Source organism: Brassica oleracea, chromosome C9 (assembly GCF_000695525.1).
Source record: "Brassica oleracea var. oleracea cultivar TO1000 chromosome C9, BOL, whole genome shotgun sequence".
Taxonomy (NCBI): domain Eukaryota; kingdom Viridiplantae; phylum Streptophyta; class Magnoliopsida; order Brassicales; family Brassicaceae; genus Brassica; species Brassica oleracea.
In genome coordinates, this window is record NC_027756.1 from 45,516,620 (window position 1) to 45,534,979 (window position 18,360).

General features: G+C 37.6%; 4 protein-coding genes across 4 annotated transcripts; all 4 read left to right on the forward strand.

The window, feature by feature from the left end:
* Window positions 1-2,461: 2,461 nt before the first annotated feature.
* Window positions 2,462-3,934, forward strand: LOC106313356. The gene is made up of 2 exons (XM_013751153.1): window positions 2,462-3,077; window positions 3,677-3,934. The coding sequence occupies exons 1-2, from the start codon at window positions 2,574-2,576 to the stop codon at window positions 3,719-3,721; spliced, it is 549 nt and encodes a 182-aa protein (XP_013606607.1). The 5' UTR covers window positions 2,462-2,573; the 3' UTR covers window positions 3,722-3,934.
* Window positions 3,935-4,159: 225 nt separating this feature from the next.
* LOC106317154 lies at window positions 4,160-5,620 on the forward strand. Its single transcript, XM_013755010.1, is given in 3 exon segments — window positions 4,160-4,853; window positions 5,219-5,284; window positions 5,389-5,620. Coding segments are annotated over 3 exon segments (651 nt in total). The 5' UTR covers window positions 4,160-4,406; the 3' UTR covers window positions 5,527-5,620.
* An 807-nt stretch (window positions 5,621-6,427) lies between these two features.
* On the forward strand, window positions 6,428-8,378 carry LOC106315535 (pheophytinase, chloroplastic). The gene is made up of 8 exons (XM_013753291.1): window positions 6,428-6,703; window positions 6,813-6,905; window positions 6,998-7,209; window positions 7,291-7,435; window positions 7,509-7,581; window positions 7,667-7,813; window positions 7,909-8,034; window positions 8,110-8,378. Exons 1-8 carry the CDS (start codon window positions 6,462-6,464, stop codon window positions 8,197-8,199), a joined length of 1,128 nt encoding a protein of 375 aa, XP_013608745.1. The 5' UTR covers window positions 6,428-6,461; the 3' UTR covers window positions 8,200-8,378.
* Window positions 8,379-11,814: 3,436 nt separating this feature from the next.
* On the forward strand, window positions 11,815-18,148 carry LOC106318218 (importin-5-like). The gene is made up of 20 exons (XM_013756102.1): window positions 11,815-13,155; window positions 13,301-13,504; window positions 13,585-13,689; window positions 13,780-13,845; window positions 13,924-14,088; window positions 14,252-14,326; window positions 14,423-14,577; window positions 14,873-15,008; window positions 15,092-15,161; window positions 15,327-15,454; window positions 15,526-15,582; window positions 15,859-16,044; window positions 16,130-16,222; window positions 16,525-16,610; window positions 16,702-16,768; window positions 16,848-16,914; window positions 17,002-17,138; window positions 17,241-17,332; window positions 17,437-17,503; window positions 17,604-18,148. The coding sequence occupies exons 1-20, from the start codon at window positions 11,938-11,940 to the stop codon at window positions 17,763-17,765; spliced, it is 3,336 nt and encodes a 1,111-aa protein (XP_013611556.1). The 5' UTR covers window positions 11,815-11,937; the 3' UTR covers window positions 17,766-18,148.
* The last annotated feature ends 212 nt before the right edge of the window (window positions 18,149-18,360 follow it).

Here is an 18,360-nt window from a genome sequence, read left to right on the forward strand (position 1 = left end):
AATCGTCTGATAAGTCTTCCAATTAGACGGCTTAGTAGAAGACTTATAATTAAGTAGTCTGGATAGTCTTCCCAGACGACTTAATTATAAGGCTTCTACTAAGTCATCCAGCTGGAAGACTTTCCGGACATGGAAGACTTTCCGGACGACTTAATTATAATTCTTCTACTAAGTCGTCCAGTTGGAAGACTTATCAGACGACTAAATTATAAGTTTTCTACGAAGTCGTCCAGATTGCAGTAAATACCTAACTGAGGATAGCCTCTTTAAATTGTCTACGTCCTTTGCGACCCTTGTAAGCCAGTATCGGGGGAGACGGATTGTTTGGGAGATGATTACCATAATTAGCACCCAATTCCGGCAGAGCTGTGTACACCCAGACCTGGAGAGCTTGCGCAAACCCATTAATAGTGTAACAACCCGAAATATCTCTGCCCTTCACAGAGTCCATCAGCACCTTAAACGCGACTCTACCCCATGGATAATTCTCAAACCGTTCTAACTCCATCACTAGCCTTGCCAGACTAACCCGTGTAGGGGTTGAATATTTTCTCCCTTCAATGTATCCAGTGAAGATGGCAAGGTACGCGAGCCGCTTGCGATCATCCCGAGACCACCCTTCGCATCTCTCAAATGCTGCTATTATCTCCTGAGTAGATGGCCCAGCTTCGACATGAACTCCCAACATTTCCCAGAAAGAAGTCAACTCATTTGTAACAACACAGTGAGGTCTCTCAAGGTCCTTGATGTACTCGCAGTTTAGACCAGTGAGGTTTTCAAACTCTAACAGTGAAAACCTCACAGGTTCTGGACCAACGAGACTCCACAGCTCATACTTCTTCTTTATGTCCAGCTAGAAATCGAGCATGTAGTGAACCAGCCTTGAAGCCCAATCAAATCCCTGCTCTTGGAACTTGATGAAAACTCCCAACTCCGACTCCTTCAGCTCTTCATATTCGTCATCATGAAGAGCTTTCTTTAAAGCAACATGCAACGTCCAACAAGTATGATACGAAATGCTATGCAATGTGGGGGGCTCTTCCCCTAATGTATATATCCTACGGGGGAGTTCTGGCATCTCCATTTTTTTGTCTGCCTGCAAAACAATCAAAGACAACCATCTCAAAACAATCAAAGACTATAGAGGAAGCGGCTGTGAGAACGGTGGTGAGAACGACGGTGATAACGCGGAGAGATGACCAGCGGTGAGAACGATGGATTAGAGAGAATCGATGGAAATCGCCTTCGAAATCGCCTTTGAGAGAAACGGCGTTAGGTTTTCTGAATTTCGCGAAACAATGAAGAAAAAAAAACACCTTATATATGTCCGGTAAATAATCCGGTTAGGTTTAAAAGTACATTGAAAAATTAAATGTTCGGTCCGGTTTGGACGACTTACTAGTAAGTCGTCTGTTGAATACTGTACATTCCTAGACCCTAAATTTAACCCCTAAACTAAATTGACTAAATTAACTAACTAACCACATTATAAAGCCGTAGTTATACTTAAATAGTGTTTACTATACACAGAAATAAACACACTTAGGTCAATTTTAAAGTTTTCAAAAAAACATTTATGCATTCCAAAATCTAACCCTAAGAACACATACAATACTACAACATATGTTGGCAAAACCTAAACCAAAGAATATCATGACTCACTACTTTCACTCATCTATGTTGAAAACAATTAACTTTTGTTATATCTTAATTTATATCTCTTAAAACATATGTTAATTACATGATTTCATTTTTTCGCTTATCAAAATATTTTTTACAAATTTTTTAAATTATTTCTAAGTAGAACTAGTCCAGACGAAGTCGTCTGGGCAGACGACTTAGACGACTTACGGGGTTAGAAACGTAAAAAAAAATCGGTTTTTTTGTTTGTTCACAAATGGCTGGTTGTAATTTCAATAGCATTTTAGGTTATTTTTGCATTTGATTCAAATTTGGATTTACTTTTGCATTTGAAATCAAGTTGTGAATCATAATTGGCATTTTTTCCTTTTTTATATCCTAAAATACAAAACTTTATTAAATAAGATATTTACTACTTTTTGTTGATGTAGTAGCTTTATAAATTAGTGTAAAGCATGCCTGAAAACTATAGATAAAATTTAAGTGGTAAATTAGTTTTATAGTCCAACCAATCACTCGTTTTCTTATTGAATATAGAGAAGTGCTGCTTTATAGATTAGAATGAATGTGTTGACAAAAAAAATTAGAATGAATGTATCTATCTGCAGAATTCATTGTTATAGTTTTCTAAATTTCAAGAAATGAGAAATTCCCCGAATATTCTTCCTAATGGTCATACAAACATTTTATTAAATAATTGATTCGATATTACGATTTAGGTGACTTGATTTTGTTGAATTTTGCTGGCTTGTCCATGAAAATTCTCCCGGCAATTACGTCAAACAATTCACTTATCTCAAGAAAAACTATATAAAAACAAAAATGAAGAGCCAAATTAAATCCCAAATACATAAACACGAACGCAGCTTAAACAATCAACGAACACTTCTCACAACTCACAAGTCTCTCCTTCTCTATCATCTCAACAAAGCATGGCCCTTTACCGCTTCTCTCTCACCCTCCTCTTCTCTCTCGCCCTCCTCACCACGCCCACCCTTTCCCTTTACGAACCTGACCCGGATTCGGATTCGATCTCATCCACCGTCTACGAGCTCCTCCCCAAGTACGGCCTCCCGAGCGGTCTCCTACCCGACTCCGTCACCAACTTCACCCTCTCCGACGACGGCAGATTCGTCGTCTACCTATCCAAGCCCTGCACCATTGAGTTCGACTACCTCGTCTACTACGAGAAGACCATATCCGGACGAATCGGTTACGGCTCCATCACCGAGCTCGAGGGTATTCAGGTGAAGCGGTTCTTTCTTTGGTTCGACGTCGATGAGATCAAGGTCGATCTGCCTCCCAACGATTCGATCTACTTCAAGGTTGGGATTATCAACAAGAAGCTCGATATTGACCAGTTCAAGACTGTTCATTCGTGTGGGGATGATGGTGTTTCTGGATCTTGTGGAGATTCTTGGATGAGTTTTCTCCAGGTAAGAAAAAGAAAGTTGGTTTCTTGCGGTTCTGGGTTTTTGGATTTGATCTCAAAGTTGTGAACTTTCTGGTGGTTTGGATGATCGAGATAGCAATCAAAGGGTTTCTAAATTTAGATGGCAGCTCAAATTAGCTTTTTGTAGTTTTGGGGGTTTAGGGTTCTAGAGGATGTATTGGTTAAGGATTTTTGTGGGAGATACTGATTAGATTCTGGAATCTCTGAGTTTTTGTGGATCTTAAACTTGAACCTATTATTAATACGTTTGACCATTTATTGTTGGATGTGTAGAATGTTTGTTTCCTCTTAACTTTAAGTGCTTGGGATTGTATATGACCAACATGTAAAGTTTTCATGGGCGTCTTGGAATAGGAATTTAAAAGTTATCTGCTTAAAGATTGTGCTTTCGCATTGTAGGAGAAAATTGAAATTACTAGTTTTTAATACTCTGGTTGGTTCTCGTTTGTTCTTTTAGTTCATATTGGTAGCTTAATGGCTAACTGATAAACGTGAAATGTTGTTTGTAAGAATGCTATTCACAAGCCTTGGATACTTTTCAAACCATACATGCACTAACCCAAGTTTTTTTTGTTTGAGCAGATTCCAGAAATGATGAATGAAGCTGAGATGCTGATTACCGAGTAAACTAGTCTCAACAATCTACCACAACACCACGAAGATGGGAGTTTAGTGTCAGTCAACTTTGTACAAATACGTTCGGTACTCTAGACAAGTCTTTATAAAGATTTGGTAATGAAATGTCAAAATATTTCCTTCATGTAAAAGTCTTGTTAAAACTCTGTTCCACGAACATGATGTATCCATAACTACATGAACTAAATGTTCCTTGGTACGATCCTCACCAGTCACCACTAAAGTAGACTTTCATTGTTCAAGTTCCCTACTGCTCTAGTAGTTATATCATGTATATAGCATAACTGAGTGAAAGGTGCATTCTATAAGCTGATACATCAATTCAAATATAATCATTAGAAAGAGAACTAAGAACACGTAGGAGTCCTAAACCATCTATCTATACAAAGATAAATTTTATCATTTCTCCATCGCCGGTTGTTTGAACTCCTGATTTCTCCGAGTCTCTTTCCTTCAAGTTACAAGACGACAACAAATACAACCTCACGGTGCTCGTCTTGTTTGTCTTTGCCTTTGCTTTGTTGTTTTGAAAATAAATATCTCAAAGACTTCTCCCTGAGTTTGACTGGCTAGTATTCAACGGCCATTTCCCATCTTACGGACCCAATTCTTGTTTCATGTTTTCTTCTTTTGCTCTGTTTCTTAGCGAAAGTATTGATCTTGCTGTTTGGAAGTAATGGTCGGTGCTTTGTTTGTTGTTGGCTCGTCGGTTATGGATTCACCAAACGGTCCATGTTTATGTCTAGATGCTCACGCAAGGAGCTCTCGAAACAAGAAGAAGATCCTTGGCAGCAGTGCGGGAAGCTCCTTCACTGGTTCAGTCATTGTTTTCAGGCTTTCTTCTAAGCGCGTACCAAGGATTGCGACTCGAAGGAGCAAAAGAAGGCTCTTGATTGTCAATGAGGACGTTGCTGGGAACTACAATGATACTTTCGGAGATGTTAAAACGGTGAGAAAGATTGTTTTTGAGAGATCATTTCGGAGATATTAGGATTAGATTAACAAAAACACTTTGGAGATCATTTTTGGCTTGTGGTCTTATGTGTCTCCTTTGTTTTACAATAGTTACGTCGTATCAAACAGACCAACCGATGGCAAACGTTTCCTCCGCACCCTCGGCAAGGTAGATCAAGTTTAGTTTATATCTTCTCTTAAGCCTAGTTGAAGAAGTTTATCTGCTCAAACTTTAGCTATGAGTCTACTATGTACAGTTTGAATGTATCTGTGATGAGTTTGTAGAGAGCAGTTTAGTAAGGGCTGATTTGCTAGAAAGGTTTGGATGAGCCTTAGTAGGGTTGAGAGATCTTCTTTCATAGACTTGTTTATTATCATAATCAGACTCTGAGCTGTGATAGAACTCTGTTTGATTCAGCATATTTAGAGCTTCACATGAAATATATCAACATGGCAAGGAAGTGCACTTTTTGTGTTTATCTGAGAGCATAATCATATACTCTTTTGTTTATCTTGTCTAAAACCACTTTGTAGGAGAGTCAGGAGCTTGCAGAAAGAGTAATGATCACGCGTCTCCACTTGCCATGCAAGTGGATCAAGGTAAAACCAACCTCTAAATCTCCCTCCTTGTTTGAGTTATGTTTTTCTTAAATCTGCCATGGGAACCAGAAGAGACTCAACATCAAAGGCTTTGTTGCTTGTAGAAATGCGACCATGGGAAGATATACCAAGATATAACAGATGAGAACTTGGCTTTGATGCGTGAACGACTAATGGAGACTGTGATATGGCCAATTCCGATGATTCAACCTGAAGAAGAAATGTCACACCACAGCATTTAGGAACATGAGTCTTTTTAGTTTGATTTACATTGTGTGTGTATGTATATATGTGTAAAGGTTCTCAGTCAGTCTCTTAATCTCACATCAACACTTTTTACGGGGTGATTGGTTGAAGTTTATCTCTCTATTTTAGTTTTATTTATTTTTAAATCACTAAATGTTACTAATTATGTTGTACCTTTACTTTTAAAAATTAAGTCTACATCAAGTTTTTATTTAGTTTTACCAATCATGCTTTAACTTTATTTTTAAAGTTGCAAAAAAAAAAAAAAAGCTAAACTTTTTCTTATGTGTTTTAGGCAAAAACCTTACATCTTCTTTTTATAGGCTCTAAAATCTGTAAATGAAAAAAAAATATCTATAATATCAAATAAATTATATAATCATAATAAAAACTTTTATAATATTTTAATTTTGAATTTGAGTGTTTTTAAATTATTAAGATATTTAAATAATATAAATATTATATACATATCACATTTTAAATTACAATTTTTTTTGATAATTTATTAAAAAATATTAATATAAATTATTTTAATTGATATAAAATAATAATTTTATATATACAACACATATTTTATATATTTTATTTTAAAATATCTACAGCCTACAGTTTACCGCTATAACAAATTTAACTACAACAAAAGTCTCTGCAGAAAAAAATCTACAGTAACAACTTTACAGCTACAACCAATTTATCTACAGGTAAACATCTACGGCTAAATTTTTACATGACGAAAATCTACAGGTAAACCAATCATCACCCAATATATATGATGAAAATATTAAAACAAAACTCTTACATGACGTCAAATGACGTAAGGGAAATGCGGTTGGTCCAAAGCGTGACACTTGGCCTTCTTACAACTCCAAAACCGTTTTAAGAGCAAAAAGATATCTATGTTTATTCTCACTGTTTCAACCTGAAACCAGTAATGGCGAACATTAGAGCTTTACCACTCACAAGTTTGGAAACAACATCGCTGCTCTTCAGTAAAAGAGTTCTTGTCAAGAACACTTCGATTATCAGTTTCACGGAAACCCATTTTCTCCGACAGTCGATTCCGACAAGCATCACACGATCTCCGACTCCAAGGGGAAGTGGGTCCGTCTCGTGTTCTTCGGTCGCAGACAAAGCTTCTACCTTGGAAGATGTTTGTCCTGAAGTTCGAACCTTGTAATTCACCTTCCTCTGCTTCATCTGTAACTAATATTTCTGTGGTTCTGATTAAATCCATAGATCGATGAAAATGTAACTTTTTTTATATTTTTCTTGGTGTTTGCAGGACTTGGAACTGGAAAGGCTATTCGATTAGATATCAGTGTGCTGGAACCAGTGGCCCTGCCTTAGTCTTGGTTCATGGTTTCGGTGCTAACAGGTCAAAGCTCAATGATAAACCATAGTTTTGTACCACATAGTTTCAAAGAGTAGCATTTTTTGCATCACATGTTTTTTTTGTTCTGTGGTCAGTGACCATTGGAGGAAGAACACACCTATTCTTGGCAAATCATATAGAGTCTACTCAATCGATCTAATCGGATACGGATACTCAGATAAACCAAACCCTAACGAGTTTGGAGGAGAACCGCTCTACACTTTTGAGACATGGGGTGAGCAGCTCAATGACTTCTGTCTTGATGTGGTCAAAGATGAAGCCTTTTTTATATGCAACTCTATCGGAGGTTAGCTCTTCGAGTTTCTTTTAAGTTTTCTTTTTGGGTCATTGGTTCAGTTAATGATAGAGAGATTTGTGTTTCATTTAGGACTTGTTGGTCTTCAGGCAGCAGTAAGTAAGCCAGAGATATGCAGAGGGCTTATGCTTATTAACATATCTCTCCGTATGCTCCATATCAAGAAGCAACCGTTGATTGGAAGACCTTTCATCAGATCATTCCAGAACTTACTTAGGTATTGTATTGTAATATATAGAGATTCTCTTGTGGTGTTGCTGTAGCTGAACATTGTCATGTTCTCGTCTTAGGAATACTCCGGTTGGGAAACTATTTTTCAAGAGCATTGCTAAACCGGAGACAGTGAGAAGCATTCTTAGCCAGGTATTGATGATTACTGTTGTAAGTTGCATGATTTTTTTATATCTTGTAAGTGAGTGAGCTTAAGGATTATTTGTTTGCAATTTAGTGTTATCATGATAGCTCTCAAGTGACGGATGAGCTAGTTGAAGCAATTCTAAGGCCAGGTCTTGAGCCTGGTGCTGTTGATGTATTTCTCGAATTCATCTGTTACTCTGGTGGACCGCTTCCTGAGGATTTACTCCCACTGGTCAAGGTTTGTTACTCCGCTCTTCCTCCTTAGACATAGTTAAAACTAAACCTTAAATTTTTTTTTTACTTCACCATGGCAATATCATTAACTGTTTGCAGTGTCCGGTTCTAATTGCGTGGGGAGAAAAAGATCCATGGGAGCCAATCGAGCTTGGGCGAGCTTATGGTGATTTCGATGCGGTTGAAGAGTTTGTTGTTCTCCCTGAAGCCGGCCACTGTCCTCAGGTCTCTCTTCTCTCTCCAGTAAGTAACCCTCTATTCTTCTTCTTTTTCTCACTGTATTTCTGTAAAATTTTGCAGGATGAGAAGCCGGAAATGGTGAACCCACTTATCGAATCATTTGTGGCGAGACATTCAAATTCAAGTGCAGCCCTTGCTCCAGGCATTTGATCTCGGTTTCTTTTACAATTTTTGTATACCTGTACAGAAACATATCTTTTGAACCAGCGCAAACCGTGCATGAACTGTCCATATGTGAGAGCTCAATGTGACAAAACTGTGATTGTATGCATAGGTATATTTGATGAAGTAAAGAGCTCAGTAAAGGAAACAGAACCATTTACCCCAGACACAATAATTCTCCCTTGATTTAACCATGTTGTTTCCAAAAAAACTTATCAAACATGCATTGAGAATCTTATCCACGTCCGAACAAAACAGGATCTAATTAAACAAAGTCTCTTTTGTAATCAATCCTTTACCATTTTAATAGCAACATGCTCTCTCACCTGTCCGATCACATTCATCTCGCCAGAACACATTACCGAGACTTTCAAAAGCTCATACTATAATCAATGCTCTAAAGTTCTGACTAGGAACCCCTTCTTTTTTTTGTTTATTGTCTCTTGTGGGCTTCTTTGACGGAACTTAAACTTACTCGCACGCTTCATTTCAAACATCCTAACAAACTAATCATTCAAAACCACGCGCAACTAAAGATGGGGAAAAATCAAAGTTAACAACTTTTGAGAGACCAAAAGAATTTCCGACAGAACCAATCACGCTAGTAGACATGATTCAGGAAGCTCCAAAAATCAACTCACATCACATGTTGGTTTAAGCTTGATCGGTCCTTAATCAATAAACCTCAAATTGCAAATTACAGACTCCTGTACCCTATACAACTCCATCTACATGTATACAATCAATATAAACTGTACAATACATAGTATAGGATAATAGTACAACTGTACAAGTTAATAATGGGAGAGTGACTCACCGATAAGAAGAAACGACGAGCAGTTGAATAGAGGTGACAGAGAACGACTGATTAAGCTAAAAACATTGGTAAATATTTACTTTAACTAACTTAAGACCCGCCCGGAATGAATGTTATATATAAAACTAATTTTAATCTATTATTATTTATTTGTATTCATTTATATATTTTTTATATAATTAAATTAGAGTAAAGCATAAATCAAAATAATACATCTTTTTATCTGCGATATGTTTTTAGTAAATAAATCAAAATAATCATTTTATTTATTTTATATGGTATATAACTAAATTTCAATGACATAGACATAGATATATAGTATATTTTAATATAAATATTTATTATTGAGAATTTATACTCATATGATAAACACAAAATTTATAATGTGCAATTTTTTTAATGCAAATTTCAAAATTAAAATATTAAGGTTTTAATACTTTTTCAATACAAATTTAGAAATTATCATATTTAAGTATTTTTCTATGTTATATATTTTAATTTTAAACTATATTAATATATAATATGAATGCTAGTAAATGACTTCATATTTATATGTTTCATGATAATTTTTTATCTTGTTATTACCAAAAAAAGTTAAACCATTGATTACAAAATTTTAGTGTGAGACATTTAATGTTTTTAGTAATTTATAGTTGTTTTAAAAATTCAAAATATAAAATATAAGAATTTTTTTTTATTTTTTTATTATATAATTAATGTGGTTGTTTAATCTCTTTTAATAATATAAAATTAAACAAAAAAGAGCTAAGATACAAAAATCATTATCAAATATTTATTATTCATAATCATTGATTGTCATATATGTGTTAATCATATTAGGCAATTCTGTAAATTTTATTTAAGAAAAATGCGAGAATATTTTTTTGTACACTGTTTATCAATTTAATAGTTAGTTTAATAAAAAGTATAATATAAGTTAAGATGAACCAACCTAACTCCCTAAGAATTCTGAATTTTATTCTCACGGTGACACGTGGGTACAAAACAATGTTGTAATATTTCTAAATTAATATATAAGGGATATTATTTCATAAATAGCTGATACTAAGATTATAAACTCTTTTAAACTCTACAAACGAGGGGAATACAATGGGATATAAGTTGTGCTCGATGTGGAGACCCGGAAGAATCAATAAACCATGTGTTTTTTGAATGTCATCCAGCACGTCAAGTATGAGCTTTATCTAAGATACCATCGAACCCTAATATTTTTCCTATTAGTTCCTTTTTCGCCAACATGGATCATTTATTTTGGAGAGTCAATCCAAGGATGGATGACCACCAATTTGCATGGATATTATGGTATATATGGAAAGGTCGGAATAACAAAGTGTTTAGTAATCTGGATATTGATCCAAGGGACACACTGAAAATAGCAGAATTGAAATCAACACTTTGGGCTGAGGCACATGTAGTAAAGGATCAAACGAGGGAGCATCAGGCATAGAACATACCCACAATACCGACTTCAGGACGATGGTGCTTCATAGATGGTTCTTGGAAAGACAAAGACTTATTTTCTGGGCAGGGCTGGTATAGCACTTTACAGAGTTTTGATGGTTTACTAGGGGCAAAGAATGTAAGAGCATGTATTTCACCTCTACATTCGGAGGTGGATGCATTAATTTGGGCAATGGAATGTATGAAGAATTTAAGACAGTTTCAGGTTACATTTGTAACAGATTGTTCTCAATTGGTGAAGATGGTTTCGGAACCAGAAGAATGACTAGCATTTGGAAGTTACCTGGAAGACATTAAGCTTTTAAAAAGAAGTTTCCCCAACTCAGACATCGTTCATGTACCCCGGACGGAGAACCTATGGGAGGATAGCTTAGCACGCAGTGTTAGGAAACAACTGTATTTCGTCGTTCACATGGATGCAAAGTTATCAATTTGGTTTAAAGCGTCAACATGAGTCTGTAAATGTTTGTTGCCAAAAAAAAAACTCTTTTAAACTCATGTTAATGATATTAATGATAATATCAATTTTAGGATTTGGATAGAAATTTATGATATTTGACAATTTCATGACAATTTTAGACCGTATATCTCTCTCTGTCTGTGACAAATAAAGGCAGGATATTAAGTATCGAATAACTAAAAAAATTAACTAATATAACATTAGACAAATCTCTAAAATAGAATATTTATAAGTTTATGTCACAAAAATAGTCCTCAAAAACTAAAATAACTAAAATAGCATTTTATCTTTTGAAAAATTTAAAATTCTTTTTATTTTTCAAAATTTGAAATCTTATCCCAAAATTCCACTCCCCAACTCTAAACACTAAACCTTAAACTCTAAACCCTAAACTCTAAACCTTAACATTTTGTTGTTATTAATGATTACAAGTATTTTTGTTAATAAACTGAAGAAAATACAAATTAATATTTTATATTTGCAATACAAATCACCGAAAATGGAATCTAAATCTTTTTTTACCAAATTTCACACTTATAATATTAAAAAGTGAAACTTTAAATTCCACAAATAATATACACAGAAATGGGACACACTCATTGGTTATATCCCATGTTTTAAAAATCGATCGCCTAGCCGCCTAGACGACCGTCTGGACGCTACGCGTCACTCTTCCGGCCCGATTTATGTCAATTAAATCATCTCACCCTCAAAATATACAGCTAATGACACCCTATAATTATTTCTTTCCTTTTTCCCCTAATTTAATAACGGGCTATCCCCTGGGCCCACCTCCAAATCACAAATAATTGGAAAAAATGGAAACAAATATATAATTATCTCTTCGGAAACCTCATCGCATCCTCGTTCAGCTTACTCTCTCTCTATAGACTCTCATCGTAAGAGGAGAGAGACAGTTTTTTTCAACCCTAGTTTTTCCCGCCGCCGCCACCACCACCACCTGCCAATGGCTTCCGAACAAGCACAACTCGCGATGATCCTCGGCTCCGATTCCGCGCCCTTCGAAACCCTCATCTCCCACCTCATGTCCTCTTCCAACGAGCAGCGCTCCTCCGCCGAGGCTCTCTTCAATCTCGCCAAGCAGACCAATCCCGACACCCTCGCCTTGAAGCTCGCTCACCTCCTCCAGCTCTCCCCTCACCCCAAGGGCCGCGCCATGGCCGCCGTCCTCCTCCGCAAGCTCCTCACGCGCGACGACGCTTACCTGTGGCCGCGTCTCTCCCTCCCCACTCAATCCTCCCTCAAATCCACGATGCTGTCGTGTATCCAGCGCGAGGAGGCGAAATCGATCTCCAAGAAGATTTGCGACACGGTCTCCGAGCTCGCCTCAGGGATCCTACCGGAGAACGGATGGCCGGAGTTGCTGCCGTTTGTCTTCCAGTGCGTGTCGTCCGATTCGTCTAAATTGCAGGAATCGGCGTTTTTGATTTTGGCGCAATTGTCTCAGTACGTTGGGGAGACTCTGACTCCTCACATCAAGCATCTACACGGCGTCTTTCTCCAGTGCTTGAGTAGTAACTCCGTTAGCTCAGACGTTAAAATCGCTTCCCTCAACGCCGTGATTAGTTTCGTTCAGTGTCTATCGAACTCGACCGAGCGGGATCGGTTCCAAGACGTTTTGCCTGCGATGATCAGGACGTTGACCGAGTCCCTCAACAACGGGAACGAAGCCACCGCGCAGGAGGCGCTAGAGCTGTTCATCGAATTGGCGGGAACCGAGCCACGGTTTCTTAGAAGGCAGTTGATTGACGTTGTTGGTTCGATGCTTCAGATCGCTGAGGCTGAGTCCCTGGAGGAGAGTACGCGCCACCTGGCGATTGAGTTTTTGGTGACTCTTGCTGAGGCACGTGAGCGTGCACCTGGGATGGTTAGGAAGCTACCTCAGTTTATTGACAGGTTGTTTGCGGTTCTTATGAAGATGCTTGAGGATATTGAGGATGATCCTGCCTGGTACAGCGCTGAGACTGAGGACGAGGACGCTGGCGAGACGAGCAACTACAGCATGGGTCAAGAGTGTTTGGATCGATTGGCAATTGCTTTGGGAGGGAACACGATTGTTCCGGTTGCGTATCAGCAGTTCTCTGCTTACTTGGTTGCCTCTGAGTGGCAGAAACACCACGCTTCTGTGATTGCGCTTGCGCAGATTGCTGAAGGTTGCTCAAAGGTAGAAACTTTTTTCCCTTTTTTAAGTCAGTAGAGCTTGATTGCTTTTGCTTTCAGCTGATTCTGGCATGACTTCTCTGGCGAGGACTTGCCAAACACTTACATCAGTTTGGCGTTTTCATTTTGACCTTGGAAATTTTTTGTAGGTGATGATAAAGAATCTTGAGCAAGTGGTGTCCATGATTTTGAGCCAATTTCAGAGTCCTCATCCCCGTGTAAGATGGTCAGCAATAAACGCGATTGGTCAGTTGTCTACAGATTTGGGTCCTGATTTGCAAAACCAACATCATCATATAGTGCTCCCCGCACTTGCTTCTGCTATGGATGATATCCAGAATCCGCGAGTGCAGGTTCGATCCCCGCTAACCCGTATATCTGATAATATAATCTTCTGACACTTTCTAAAGCAGTCTGTTGTGACCACATGTAGGCTCATGCTGCTTCAGCAGTTCTCAACTTCAGTGAAAATTGTACTCCTGAAATTTTGACACCTTATTTAGACGGAATAGTGAGCAAGTTGCTTGTGCTACTGCAAGTAAGTCCATTGTGCAACCTTTCTTGCAATAAATAACCAAAAAGTTTGCGCTCAATGATTGACTCTGGATAATAATGTTGTTACAAATAGAATGGCAAACAAATGGTGCAAGAAGGAGCTTTAACAGCTCTTGCTTCAGTTGCTGATTCATCGCAGGTATATGTGAAGAAGTTATGTTGTAACTGTTCTTCTCCTCGAGTTCAGTTCTTGTTCTGACATTATCTAAATTTGTAGGAACACTTCCAAAAGTACTATGATGTTGTCATGCCGTATCTCAAAACTATTTTGATGAACGCAACTGACAAATCTAAGCGGATGCTTCGTGCCAAATCCATGGAATGCATAAGTCTTGTTGGAATGGCAGTTGGAAAGGACAAATTTAGGGATGATGCTAGACAGGTACGCTTATGTGCATAGGTTAAATTAATTTGCACGTACTATGAAGATTTATGCTATATGCTGGAATCTTATTGTTGTGCTTCAGACTACTGTCTGCAAGGTTTCTATATAATTTTCATCCTATTCATCTGTCGCATGAAAATATTTTACATGTCCATTCCAGGTCATGGAAGTGCTTATGTCATTGCAAGGGTCTGAAATGGAGGCAGATGATCCAATAACGAGTTACATGTTACAGGTGATTCTCATCACAATATGCTAAGCCTATATTTTATTTATAAACTTATATAGGTAAATTCACTTGCTTACATTTACCTTACTTATAATTTCGTAGGCATGGGCTAGGCTTTGCAAGTGTCTAGGCCAAGATTTCATCCCATACATGGATGTTGTGATGCCTCCTTTGCTGCAGTCAGCTCAACTTAAACCAGATGTAACAATTACATCTGCTGATTCAGAAGATGAAGCAGAGGATTCTGATGATGAAAGGTTTCCCGTTCTTCTTTACACTTCATTTGATTGTTCTGATGTTTCTGTACCCTGCTATTATTAGGTCGTATTGCATAAAAATATATTATTTTTTCCTGAGAAAGGGATGAGTAATCTCTCTGTATTGTTTGAAGCGCAGCTTTCCCTGTATAGTTTTTTTTTTGCCTTAAGATATGTATTATTTGGTGAGATTCTGTCTCTATATTATAATAATAAACCCATAATCGATGGTCAAATAGAGGGAGTGTGAGTGCGTCTTGCAAGGAATTTTACTTCTTTTTTTCTCTTGATGCAGCATGGAGACCATTATACTGGGAGACAAAAGAATAGGAATCAAAACAAGTGTCCTAGAGGAAAAAGCCACAGCTTGTAACATGCTTTGTTGCTATGCTGATGAGTTAAAAGAAGGATTTTTCCCCTGGATTGCTCAGGTTAGTATGGTTAAATAACTCCAAATTTCATTACTACATGCTATTGTTCTTGGGACTTGGTAGACTAAATTTGTATAATATAGGTTGCACCTACACTGGTTCCTTTGCTAAAATTCTATTTTCACGAAGAAGTCAGAAGAGCAGCTGTGTCAGGTATGGATTGGATAATTTTTCTTCTAGCTATGCCGGAACACTGAATCCAATATTTGAATTTATAAAGCTCACTAAATCCAGTATTTGAATTTGTAAAGCACACTAAATACAATATTTGAATTTATAAAGCACAATTCTAATGAATTAGATAATTTTTCTTTCTAGCTATGCCGGAACTAATGCGCTCAGCCAAACTGGCAATAGAACAAGGAAAATCTCAAGGACACGATCTATCCTATTTGAAGCAGCTTTCTGACTACATTATTCCCGCCATGCTGGAAGCTTTGCATAAAGTTAGTGTGAATTCTGTTCATTTTCTTTTTTTTCAGCTTTGATCCATATCTGATTATTGAATTTCATGTAGGAACCGGATACCGAGATCTGTGTGAGTATGTTGGAAGCCATTAATGAATGCTTGCAGGTAACTTTTTTTTTTTGCAATGATTGTTTGTATTGGAAAGCCTGTAAGACAAAGACGGCTTGTTTTTCCCCCGACTTTATCACTTGTTCAATCGTACTGAGCATAGAGTATCAGTACGGAAGTTGCCTTGTTAGCTGGCCTTATTTTCATCCTTTCTTTAGCTTTGGGGTATTTGATAGAGAGCTTATTTTGAACAAGTCTTTATTGTGTGCCTCTTAGAGTTAATCGTAGCATACATTAGAAAACATTATCTTATAACCTGTAACTATAATGCAGATCTCCGGAAATCTTCTGGACGAAGGGAAAATTAGATCCATAGTTGATGAGGTAAAGCAAGTTATGACAGCAAGCTCTAGTAGAAAACGAGAAAGGGGAGAGAGGGCCAATGCTGAAGACTTTGATGCTGAAGAGGGAGAGCTTATTAAAGAGGAAAATGAGCAAGAGGAGGAAATTTTTGATCAGGTTTGTTTTCTATGATTCACCCTTGCCAAATTGAAGCTTAATGAAGTTTGCTATCCTAAAGCTCTTCTTATATTGTCTCATATAGGTCGGTGAAATATTGGGAACACTGGTTAAGACATTCAAGTCTTCGTTTCTGCCTTTCTTCGACGAATTATCCTCTTACTTAACTCCTATGTGGGTAAGTGGCTGTCTTTTTCACCGGTGCTCCATGATACTTGGAGAATTGCTATAGATCGAAATTATCTTCTTTTTTTGTTATAGGAAGAAACTTGTATATACCCTAACATATAACTGAATTAATATAAGCATAAATGAGAAATTGTGAAAATTGTGCAAGTTTTCGCACTCTGGTTCAGGTGAATAGAGTAAGAGTTTCTATAATGTGTGGTTGTGGGGATGGCGCTGATACAATATTAGACTAAGTTCGCCTTGTGTTTACTGTTTTGATAGTGATTGTTGATGTGTATTCTTTGGATTCAGGGAAGGGATAAAACAGCCGAAGAGAGAAGGATTGCGATATGCATCTTTGATGATGTTGCAGAACAATGCCGTGATGCCGCCTTTAAGTAAGGATGTGCATTCACTGAATCTTTGTACATTGTACGTTTTCAGTATTCAGTGTTCTTATGTGACTTTGTCCTGATATGTATTTGGCAGATATTATGATACATATCTTCCATTCGTACTGGAAGCGTGCAATGACGAGAGCCCAGAAGTTCGACAGGTGTATATCCTGCATTTTTGCTCATCTGGTGTTTCAGGAACCGTATACCAATTTATATGAAATCTCTTGTTTGTTTAAGGCTGCTGTTTATGGGCTTGGAGTTTGTGCTGAGTTTGGGGGATCTGTTTTCAAGCCTCTTGTTGGAGGTACGTTATACATCTACCCACTGGTAGCCTTTCGGGTTTAATCCATGCTTTGCAGCTAAATAGTAACACATGTTTTTGTTTCAACAGAGGCTCTGTCAAGACTAAATGTTGTGATACAGCAGCCAAATGCTCGGCAATCTGAAAATGCGATGGCATATGATAATGCTGTATCCGCTGTGGGAAAGATCTGCCAATTTCACCGTGACAGCATCGATGCTTCTCAGGTAGCTTATGATAGTTATCGGCAGCTGCTTGCTCCGCACAAATACATGTGGTTGGTTACTTTTGATGACCAACAAGTAAACTTTTTATTTGTGTTATATTAGGTACTTCCTGCGTGGTTGAACTGTTTGCCTCTTAGTAATGATGTGATTGAAGCCAAGGTGGTTCATGAGCAGCTCTGTTCAATGGTTGAGAGGTAAAAATCTAATTGGTTTAAATTCTAACTTTTTGCTTAGACGTTTTCTATTTGCGTTCGTGTGACTGACTGTCGTAAACGGTTGATTGATGATAAACTTGCAGGCAAGATGTGGACCTGTTAGGCCCCAATAACCAGTATCTACCAAAAATCTTAACAGTATTTGCTGAGGTTTGTTGTTTACGCTCCTCATAAACAAGTTGTCATTCGTTGATCTTTGCATCGTTATACTTATAGAAGTCAATGTGTATGTATGTATTTGGCTGGGCAGGTGCTTACAAGGAAAGATGTGGTGACAGAAGAGACGGCAGGTCGTATGATAAATATAATAAGGCAACTTCAACAAACACTGCCACCATCGGCATTGGCCTCAGTATGGGCATCATTGACTGCCGAGCAGCAGGTCGCTCTCCAATCAATGCTTTCCACCTGAACCCATTCCAAATCTGGTCTCATTGTTCATTTACTACAGTGTTTCATTTTCCACCACAAAGCGTCGTCAGTTTTGCATTTTTTTCACCATTTGTTTTTGCGAGGGATGATGAATGGGTCTATCCTTCATAAGTCATGAAATGAAATATCTTCCATCTTTAAGGGAAGGAGGGAAGAGTTGTCAATTGGGGAATTTGGGTAATGATTCCCCAACAAAACACAAAGGTATTGTCTTGGGTTTTTGGGGAGGGGGAGTGAGAGGGATGACGTTTTTGATGCTTATACGTGAAACAAAACAGAAACAAAGTGTCGATTTTTTTGAATTTTTGTTTTTTGTATACAATGAGAATTTTGGAGGAATTATTCTTTTCTCTCATTGCCATTGTTGAATGTTGATTTGTACTCTTTTGCTTTCCTTTTGTTGTTATTGCGATTTAAAGTTATGGTATTGAAACATTAAATCGCTGCATTAACAAAATATTCGTTCCAAAGCAACACAACATGGTGTCGGATTAGAAACCGGTTGTTCTGCCACATACAAGCCACTCTGGTTTCTATGGCATGTAATGGCGACATCTGATAAAGGATAGATGTGC

Bases quoted from the DNA above. Each gene is read 5' to 3' on its own strand.
- LOC106313356 (XM_013751153.1), top strand. From the start codon at position 2,574: ATGGCCCTTTACCGCTTCTCTCTCACCCTCCTCTTCTCTCTCGCCCTC. The intron at 3,078-3,676 runs GTAAGAAAAAGA...TTGTTTGAGCAG, and splicing joins CTTGGATGAGTTTTCTCCAG to ATTCCAGAAATGATGAATGA.
- LOC106318218 (XM_013756102.1), top strand. From the start codon at position 11,938: ATGGCTTCCGAACAAGCACAACTCGCGATGATCCTCGGCTCCGATTCC. The intron at 14,089-14,251 runs GTACGCTTATGT...TGTCCATTCCAG, and splicing joins TTAGGGATGATGCTAGACAG to GTCATGGAAGTGCTTATGTC. The intron at 16,915-17,001 runs GTACGTTATACA...TTGTTTCAACAG, and splicing joins TTTCAAGCCTCTTGTTGGAG to AGGCTCTGTCAAGACTAAAT.
- LOC106315535 (XM_013753291.1), top strand. From the start codon at position 6,462: ATGGCGAACATTAGAGCTTTACCACTCACAAGTTTGGAAACAACATCG. The intron at 7,210-7,290 runs GTTAGCTCTTCG...TGTTTCATTTAG, and splicing joins TATATGCAACTCTATCGGAG to GACTTGTTGGTCTTCAGGCA. The intron at 7,436-7,508 runs GTATTGTATTGT...TTCTCGTCTTAG, and splicing joins TCATTCCAGAACTTACTTAG to GAATACTCCGGTTGGGAAAC.